The following is a 10,752-nucleotide window of genomic DNA, read 5'->3' as shown; positions in this document are numbered from 1 at the left end:
TTTCCATTTAAAAAAAGGACCAACTTCAAAAGGGTGCAGGGGATAACTTGCTGGGATCCTCGGCCCCCCCAAGCGGCCGGGGCCCCATAGCAGTTGCATCCCCTGCACCCTCTATAGTTACGCAACTGCAAAAATCCATTATCCAAATTATTCCGAAAACCAAACATTCCAGAAAGTGGAAAAAAAATTGTGCTAAAAGCACTACTGGGGACATCTGTAACAATATTACTGAGGACTTGATATGTAACTGGCACTAAACATGTGCAAGAAAATGATTGCTTGGCATTCACATTCAGTACCTCAGATTGTAAACAAATTTTGTTTCATGTTTTGAAACCTTGTTTTATGCACAAATAAAATATATGTGTGTATTTCATGTGTTTGCTGTGTTCGTACAACATAATGCAAGATACCTCAAGGAAATATAAAAATATTCTGAAATATGGAATAATCTGTTATCCAAAATTCTTCTGCGCCAGAGCATTTTGGATAAAGGATACACAACCTGTCTAATAAAAATTCTATATTAGCCCTCTACAGCCCTTACCAAATATTGTTTGTGTGTGATATCTAAATGCTTATTAGATTTGCTTATTTACAGATTGACTTCTTTTTTCATATCTTAAGTATAACCTTTTAAAAGAGAGAGTGTTTTAGATGGTAGTCTGACTTTCTCTCGTCCCCAAATAGAAAATGAGGGTAGATCACTCCTGTACAAAAACATAATTACCAAGCTGATGACACAGTAGTGGTCACAGTACAGGGAGAGCCTGTCTATCCATCTCAGACAAAGCTCAATTGAAAACCGTTCTAGAAAACGAAAATTTATTGTTTAAATATTTGATATTGTTCCCAGTTCTTTTACACAATATAAAACAAAACAAAAACATTTCTCCTCAGTTTTAGATACCAACTGATCTTATCATTTAATTGTGCCAGCATTAGCCAATATAATTAGAGACACCTTAGAACTTCATATTTAACGTGATAGAATCAAGATATTTATAAAAATAAATAAAAAACAAAAACTTCTGGATGGAGAGTGAGAGAAGAGGATTGTCCTACTTATTACACTCTGTTGTAGAAGCTTAGAAAAAACAGTTGGTACACATTATCTTACCACTGGAGATACCGTACATGAAGTTAACATTGACAAATACGTAGGAAGGTCATACATGCTACAGCTGTTCATTAATAAGGTATAAATTCCAATTTAAGGATAACAAATGTACACAAAAGATTTTAGTGAAATGGTATCCAGTGCTTTGATTGTTTTTAATTACTTACAAAAGGAGGGCATGAAAATACACCATACAACTGTCATCAAGCAATGGGAAAACTTGATTAGTGCACAAAATAAAACATCATGATACAAATAAACAGTATGCTTTCATAATTATGGAAATGAGAACATGCAGTAGGCTGCACAACTCCTGAGGAACACACTTTGCAATGTACATTAGGGTACTCAGAAGCACTAGTTCGTAAATCCCAAATGAGGTGACCCAGAAAAGGAAGTAAAAGAAATCTCATGCATGATTACACTAGGATCTTTTTTTTTTTTTTTGCATATACAGCCGTAATTCCTCCAAATAACATTTAGTACTTTTTAAACAAGGACAATTCAGGTAGAATTTACAATTCTTATCTACCTCCAGTTGGGGGAACACTATCACACTTACTGTACATTCCAGCCATGAAAAAGGTAGTAAACAATTCAGGACTGCACAGTTTAATTTAAGTGTCCCATACATAATAAGCAATTCACTCAGTGGGAAACTGTTTAAATAAACCTGGATTTCAAAATGTTCTGTACTTCAAAGATTTTAAAACAAGACATTTACAAAAATCAGATGTCAGATCTCTCTATATGTTAACTTTAAAGCTATTTTTGAAATGTTCTTGGAAAGTTTCAAAAAGTAGAGAGGATGTGATAAGCAGTTTCAAGATAGCACCTAAAGACTCCATCCAGAACATATATCTCTCCATAGTTCTTGGTCTCTGAGAGGCGCTTCAATCCACTTGAACAGTATTTTAACAACTCCATATTCAGGGCAGTTAGATTGCAAAGTCAGTAAAAATAGAGGGCTGGCAGAGGTTTTTAGAAGCAGGCTCGTTGAGGTCTAAAGACATTTGATTATTGGACTCTTCATTAGTTCGTGGGCGCTTGTTTGTCTGTACATCCTCTGTTTCCTCTATGGAAGCACCAGTGCTGAGGGACTTAAGAAGAAAACTTGTGTCAGAATAAAGATAACAATCACAAATATATATATGATTAATATGCTGCTGAGCATTTTACCTTATATTTAGCACTTGTCCCATTAAAATATTTGTAATAAATACAATAAGTATTGGTCTGAGGTGTGCACAATCGGCAATACAGGTTGAGTATCCCTTATCCGAAATGCTCGGGACCACGAGCATTCTGGATAAGGGATTTTTCCGGATTTTGGAATAATTAAAAAAAAAATACTTACCTGTCCCCTTGGTGGTGCCCCGATGGTCCCTCGGCATCCACGGCAGGCTTCCAGCACCTTCTCCGGCATCTCCAGCGGTCCCAGGAGTGCATTGCATGAGTTCCCAGGCGCGCCGGTGATGTCACCAGCGTGCGCACACACTCGCACTCCTGGGACCGCTGGAGACGACGGAGAGGATGCTGAAGGCCTGCCGTGGACGCCGGGGGACTTGGTAAGTATAAAAAAAAGGGTTAGGAGGTAAAATAAAAAATAAAAATTCCAATTATTCCTAAAAACGTTTTTTGGGGGGAATAATTCGGATACAGGATGCCCGGATACGGGATACTCAACCTGTATTAAAAAAGCATACAAATTTATGCGGTGACCTGCTACTCTATTAAAAAATTAACTTATTAACTTGTTTATTTTATAGTTTGTATTGTACAGAAAAAATACAATTGGAGAGGCTACAATCACACTAAAATATAACACTACCATACTGAATTCCCATTCACAATTTATCGCAGCATCTTTTTTCTGTACATTCATATTTTATGGTAATTTTTAACAGCTTTTCAGCTGAGTATGTGCACTAATATCCATTTTTCTGAGCATTTATTAATCTGAATAAATAATAATGTTTTAATTCATGTACAATTGAATATTATTACACAGCGCAACCACCCCATTTTGTATTTTTTCTTGTAAGGGTGTGGCGTCCCTTTTTTTTTTCAAGGACTTGAAAAAGCTGCAGGGGGAGCGAAACGCGTTGGTAATTGGTACACCCATCCAGCTGCTTTTTAAACAACCCACCAGCCTCTCCAGTTTGTGCCTGCCAGCACTGTCTCAGAATTGAAAAACTCATTGAGACCACCATCACCCCTTGGAGTGAGGAATCACAGGACAGGCATCACCATTCTTGTGGAGGAACGTCACCTCTAATTTTGCCAAACCAGGACCCAACATCCTCAACCTCCCAAAATCCATCTGTGGAGCGACCCCGCTACATACAAAATAAGCGGAGAGAATACAGTGGTAGATCCACCCTATCCCACTGCCCATCCACCACCTTTGGGATCACCTTCCTTTTGGGCCCAAAAGAGGACAGTACACTACTGGATTTGAGGTGATTTGAGGTATACAACCACCTTTTTTCTGTACATTCATATTTTATGGTAATTTTTTAACCGCTTTTCAGCTGAGTATGTGCACTAATATCCATTTTTCTGAGCATTTATTAATCTGAATAAATAATGTTTTAATTCATGTACAATTGAATATTACTACATAGCTCAACCACCCCATTTTTTATTGAAAGAGGAGACTGACTACTAGTTTATTTGATACCAGCAAGAGGAGCGGCAAGCAACCGCCGGTAGGGACCCCTCCAATTGTCTGCCTAGCTTGCAGGGCTTTCTGGCTAGGGGACTTTGACACAATTTAGAGTATTCACACTGGCTTCTTTGACTATTTAAAATAATAGCCTCCCTGGGGAGGCTATTATTTTAACTACACGGTACTTGTTTACGGATGCTGATAATGTAGATTACAGAAGTAAGGCAGCTGGCTAGCTGCCAGGATTCAAACATGCACTACGCTGATAATGTAGCTTAGAGAAGTAAGGCAGTCTGGCAAGCTGCCAAGATTCAAATACAGAGTGGCGTGCGCTGCCGCCGTGAAACTAAACAAGTACCTTCCCTTGTAAAGTAGCAACATGATAAAGAAAATCTATTTTCAATACAAAATATGGCACAACCTCTGATTGTAAAGCATTAATTACCCTACCAATAACCATTTTTACAGTCTCAAAGGTTTGCAGCAGATTGAGGTCATTGCGTTGGACTCGCCCAAAGTCCTGTAATGAAATCTTCTCCCCAACAGAGTTCCATTGGGTCTGTTTCCTGGGAAGGGATAGCAACATCAGCTTTCCCGGACGCAAAGCTTTGGTAGTATCTGGTCTCTGGCAAACAGTCAGCCTCTAAGGTACCTCAGGGTCAGAGTCATGGCAAGTAATCAGTTTCTGCAGCAATGAAAAGTCATGGCCCAGGATTAATGGATACAGTGGTTTGGAGGTCACCACAGCTACCACCTTTAATGATTGGCCCTGTATGGTCTGGGGTAAGTACACACATGTGCTTTCCTCGACATCACCATGGATACACACCACCCAGCCCGGAGGCAGGACCATGTTGGCAGTGACAATGGTGAGCTCACTACTGGTATCCACCAGTGCCCAGATCTCTTGGCTCTCTATCTGTTCCAATATCCGGATCAGAATGGCCCTCACAGCCACCATGCTGACCATCATCCAAGCCGCTTTGCCCAGACTGCAATCCATCAGCTCTCCCTGTTTTGGGCAGTAGTGCCACACATGACCAGGCTCGCCACATTTGAAGCACACTATGGAAGGCAGAGCCTTTAGTTTAACCACTGGGACCTAAGTTCTGGGCTTTGGTATTGGCACGTATACGGACCTGGCTTTATTCAGCTTTCCAATAGTCATGTGCCACTCAATTACCACTGCCAGTAACTCAAATATCTGGGGGTCAACCTGGAGGGCATACTGCTGCAGCAAGCGGTCTAACAACCGCATAGCCTGGGCTAGTGTGACTATCTCTACAATTTGCACTGCAGAGTTTTTAATCAGCTGCAACCAGTCCCTTGCCAGCCAGGCTAGTTTGGCCAGTTGAATCCTGGCCCTCAGAGCCCTCAAGCCACCAATCATGGAACTCGTGGGCTTTGCTGGGGCCTGTCACTCCAATCCTGTCAAGTATAGCTTTCTTTAGATCAGGGTGGGAATGTGACTTATCCACAGCCATATCCACATACAGATGGAGCAGCTCTCATCCTGGCAGGGGATGGCGCTGGTGTCGCCAGCCGCCATCCCTCGCCAGCGCCATGGCGAGGAGACGTGCGCGCACTAGAGGCACGCGTGTCCCCTTCCGACGGCGCTTCCATCCGTTCCCCCGGGTCCCCGCCGGAGGTAACCCGGGGTCCCCGCCGCCTGCCCGCACCCCCCCTAACACTGTCCGTCTCCCTGAGGCGGAGACGGACAGGGTTTCCGTCGCGCCGGAGACTGAGACGCGCGTGAGACGCACGCGCGTCTCAGTACATTCGCTGGCGAGGCTGCTGGCGGGTCGCCAGAGGGGACATCCTGGCGGCCCGCCAGCAAGGATGAGACCTACTCCATCTGTAGGCCCTCTATGCCTCCCATTAAACAAGGCGCCAGCCTGTCAAACCATTCCTCTGCAGGCCATTCCAGGCGCGTGGCCATGCACTTAAATGTGGACAGAAATTCCTCAATATCATCAGCTGGGGTAAAGTGGTTTCTCTTGCTCCTGCTCTCCTTTCTCAACTCTTAACTCCTCATGGAACATCTGCATCTGAGCTTGCTGTTTTTCAGTCAGATGCTGCTGTCCAGCAGCCATCTTCTTCTTTTGGTTAGCAGGTCACAGCATACCAGGTCAATTTCAGGCATATATCTCTTCCCAGGTGCCATTTTGCAAGTCCCTGATGTCGCCGTGTTACACACGCCTAAGTGCCTCCAGCATGATGTAGAATAGCTTTTTCTTCTGGCCTGCCCTCCTCTGTGACTCGCTGGGACCGGCGCGGGTAGCTGCGGAAAGTGCTTGGTGGGCGGCTCGTCAGTGGCCGTGCATGCGGCTGTAATCACCTGACCACTGGCTACAGATACTCAGAGATGACATCTTTGAAGAACCTCCAGGGGGGGTCTCAAGCAGCTAATCAGCGAGCAGAGGCGGCCAACTCCCCTTCACCCTCTCAGCCTCCAGAGGATACCCCTCCTGAGGACACTGTGCATTCTTTTTTTTTTTTATTTAGTCTTTATTTATGATTTCATACATTCACAAATACAAATATCAAAAAGTTCAATAAAATATAACATACTTTTATCTATACGACACAACAAGACATTACATAACATACATGTTCCTGCGCTTCCACCCTCCCAACCCTACCCCTGCCCATTATACCACGACTAGTCCCTCTATCAGTTCACACCCCTATCATGATTTATCCTACCATTCACCTGGCTTTATACTGGTTATCTATGCCAGTTATTTCTAGCAGAAAAAAGAAACTACATCTCTCCTTTTTCCCTTTTTTTTTTGTCTTTATTTTTATTGTTTATTATTATACATTACTATAATTCCTTATGTAGCATTATATACTGTGCAAAATCTGCATACTGTGCCAAAAGAAAGGGGATTTTTTTTTTTTACATACATAGAGAAAAAAAAAACATACATTATCTAGTTGTGTACCCAACGTTGTTCAATATAGTGCGACTTCTAACACTTGTGCATTATATATACTATTGCACTATATATTCCAATATATAATTTACAATTCATAGTGTTTTTTTTTTTTCCTCCCCCCCCCCTACTCTCTTTCACTTCTCCCTTCCCCTCCCTCCCCTGATTTCTCCCCCCCTCCCTTCCCACCCCTCCCTATTATAAGTATACCCAATATATTTATCTTTGTGAAATTGTATACTGTGTACCTCTCGTGGCGTGAAAAACATAGAATAAATTAGTTATTTATACCCGACTCCTATTTAATACATTGAATACAGTGTTACTCACACGTGATTCTAACTTTGTTTTTTTTTTTATTATTCATCTCATTCTTTTTCCCCCTTCTCTTCCCTTCCCCTCCCCTTAATAGAATATAATGCCCCATTTCAACCTTCTTCTACTTAATTACCATTCGTCACCTTATAATAAATTGAGCTGTGACAGTATCCCCATATATTTTGAAATCTCTGTAGGTTCCCCCGCGAAGCATATACAATTTTTTCATGATCGTGTGTGGAGTTTACTAGGTTCAGCCATTCTGCTACCTCTGGACCTTTAGCTGCCATCCAATATCTAGCCAGGATTACTTTTGCTAGGGCGGATAAGTTCCTAGCCATTTGCGTCATATCATGTGACTTATTACCCTCCCTCCATACCCCTAACAGTATATTCATTTCGTTTAGTTGGCGCCTGGGAATTCCTATATGGGCCATAATTTGGATTACCCTATCCCAAAAACTGGCCACCACCTGATACCTCCACAGTAGGTGCCAGAATGTAGCCTCTCCTTCCCCACACTTGGGGCACTTATCCGATTTTGTCCCATTAAATCTTTTTAACTTCACTGGGGTAATATATATCCTATGCAGAATATTGAACTGTGTCTGCTGTACCCGCATTGAGTTAGTGGCTGATTTATGCACGGATAAGGCCACTCTCCAGTTTAACTCATCCAACTGAGGCATATCATCCACCCATTTAGCCCGTACAGACCCCAATTCCTCAGTTTGAACATATGAGTGTAGGACATTATATACTTTGGCTAATCGCTTGCCCTGTCCCAATTGTTTAATGAGTTTTTTACATGGAGACTCTTCAATGCCGACCAGTTCGCCCCCACTAAATTGGTTCAGGGCACTCCGTAATTGAAGGAACCTAAAGAACATTTCTTTTGGGACCTCATAGTCAGTTTGCAGTTGGACAAAGGATTTCAACACCCCACCCTGATACAACTGTCCCATTGTTTATATCCCATAGTTACCCCAGATCCTCCCCCCCCTGTTGTTCTTTAATGGCCTTTACTGTCTGGATCGAAAAAATAGGAGTGTCTGGATCAAGTCCCTCAAAATTGGTAATTTTATTAGCCCATTTCCAAACTTTAACGGCCTGTACTATAATTGGTGGAAGCTTACAGGGGAGACCCTTCACCATCAGTCTCTGCAGGGGTGTCGACTCCGGGTCCACTGTCTCAATTAGATGTATCAGTTCCCTAGACGCTTCCTCATGCCGGATCCACGAACACAAATGGACCGACTGTGCCACCATATAATATGTCTTGAAATCCGGCAGAGCGAGCCCACCTTTGTCTCTATCCCTGCAGAGAACTTCCAGCCTAACTCTAGGCCTCTTATCCCGCCATATTAGGGATGAGACCATGCTATTTATTTTTCTAAAGTAATCGTCCCTTATGTACACTGGAGATTGTTGGATTATGTAGGTATATTTGGGCAGAATAACCATTTTTACTAGACTGACTCGCCCCATTTGGGAAATGGGGAGCCTAGTCCAACATCGGCATTTAGCCCTTAATTCTTCCATAAATGGCACAATATTATCTTGAATAAAGTCCCGTGGCACCCTAGCAACCCAGATCCCTAAATATTTAAACATATCCACCTTCTGCAGATGTACGTTATCATATGTTGCAGCTTGAATATTGTTACTTATTAGCAGAAGGTGAGATTTTGTCCAATTCATAATTAGACCTGAGTATTTCCCATACCTTCGTACAATCTCAGTTACTACTGGGAGATTTTTCTGAGGATCCACCAACCCAACCAAGAGGTCGTCTGCGTACAGTGATACTAGATTGTTTCCTATGCCCCCTTCCGAATCTCTCCCAGCCAGGGCATATCTCAGCATACACGCCAGTGGTTCCATCGCCACTGCAAACAGCAGAGGGGAAAGAGGACACCCCTGCCGTGTATCTCTGGTTCGATGGAATGGAGAGGATGTATAGCCATTGATTGACATCCGAGCACTTGGGTTTTGATATAACCGGGAAACTAGATTAATAAACCCATCTCCTATACCGAATGCTTTCAATGCCCCCCATAAAAACTTCCATTCCACAGAATCAAATGCTTTATGCGCGTCAAAAGAGGCTATAACTGCATCCATTTTCTTCTGCTCTATACATTGAATATATGTGAAGACCCTACGCAGGTTGATCATGGTGGACTTACCCGCCATAAAGCCCGTCTGATCGGGATGGATAATCTGGCTGATCACCCGACTCAGTCTATTCGCAAGGATCTTCGCATATATTTTTGCATCTGTTGTTATGAGCGAGATTGGTCTAAATGAATCAACCCGGGTTTGATCTTTACCACATTTTGGAATCACGATTATTGTGGCCTCTGTCATTGGGGGGGGGGGGGGGGGGCTGCTAGCATGTCCTGAAAAACCTCCAACAGTTGTGGTCCTAATGTTTTTATATATTTCTGATAAACTTCTCCAGGGATCCCATCCAACCCAGGCGCTTTGCTGCCCTTAAGTGACTTTATAGCTAAATCCACTTCCTCCTGGACTATAGGTGAGTCTAAATAATCCCTTGCTTCTAGGGACATCCGTGGCATGTCAATTTTGCCCAAGTATTCCTCTATTTCCTCGTCCCTACAGCTTAATTTGGATTGATAAATTTCCTTGAAATATGAGATGAAATCTGCTACTATTTTAGGGGTTTCTGTCAGCATTTCATCGGATTCAAGCCTAATTATGGGAATAATATTAGAGGGCTTATCCTGTTTAATTAGACACTGACACTGTGCATTCTACACAACAGATATTACTTGCCATCTCGGCCTCAGAGCAAATAGATACCTTGATAGATCGGTCAGGTTTAGATGGATGTTTCTCTCCTTAGATATGATATATGAAAAAGATTTATGAGCGAGTGGGAGAGGTTGAGCATTGTATTTCAGAGCTGGAGGATGTTACAAATCCACTTAAAGCTATGGTGGCTGATCTGTCTGCTCAAGGTGGAAACGGTCTGATTTGGAGGGTAGATTAAGGCGTAATAATGTCTTGGGCTGCCAAAGAGGGCAGAGGGCTCTGACACTAAGAAATTTTTAGAGATTTGGCTTCTTTCACTGTACCGGCCGGAGGGCTTTAGTCCCCAATTCTCTATTGGCCACCTAGCGATTCCTTCCACAGGTACCCCATATGGATTTTCTTCAGGACCAGTGGATGGAGGATACAGATGGAGCACCTCTCATTCAGCGGCAGGTCTCCCCAGATCCACTCCGCTGGCGGAAAGGCGATCCATCTGACAGGGATGCATGAGTGTCTCACGCGCATGCACGTCCCCGTAACTCGGGCGGCAGGGAGCGTAATCCTTGCCAGTCTACGCTTCAGGGAGACTGGCAGGGTTAGGAAGGGGTGTGTGTGTGCAGGCAGTGGTGGGCTCAGATGGAACAGGGAGCACGAGCATTTCGTACATGTGTGCCCCCTTTCGTCTGATGGCAGGTCCTGGCAATTGACAATAGGATCGTCAGGACCCGCAATAATGGCAGGCGCTCCATCTGTACATGTCAAGGTAGGTACGTATATGTATGTATGTATGGGCTCAGTATGTAATAAAGTTATACTTTTATGGTGTTTGTGTACAGTATTTCACTATTTGTACTGTTGTGGAAATACAAGTTCCAGCAGACCCTTTAATGACCATGACTTGTGGTTCTCCAAGTCCCTGCATGCCG

The 10,752-nt window shown here is 43.0% G+C and overlaps 1 protein-coding gene across 2 annotated transcripts in view; it reads right to left on the bottom strand.

Annotated features, from left to right (window-relative positions):
- Nucleotides 1-808: 808 nt before the first annotated feature.
- The window catches only part of KDM4B (lysine demethylase 4B), a 284,368-nt gene continuing 274,424 nt past the window's right edge, over nt 809-10,752 (bottom strand). For both annotated transcript variants that reach the window (XM_083179332.1, XM_083179333.1), the window contains one exon: nt 809-2,220. In XM_083179332.1, coding sequence (XP_083035458.1) covers nt 2,059-2,220 — 162 coding nt within the window. In that variant the 3' untranslated portion in view covers nt 809-2,058. The remainder of the gene's footprint in view (nt 2,221-10,752) is intronic.

Source organism: Crinia signifera, chromosome 1, assembly GCF_055691185.1.
Source record: "Crinia signifera chromosome 1, ASM5569118v1, whole genome shotgun sequence".
In the NCBI taxonomy this organism is placed as follows: domain Eukaryota; kingdom Metazoa; phylum Chordata; class Amphibia; order Anura; family Myobatrachidae; genus Crinia; species Crinia signifera.
The sequence above is the reverse complement of the archived record's forward strand: the minus strand, read 5'-3'. Positions and strand labels throughout refer to the sequence as shown.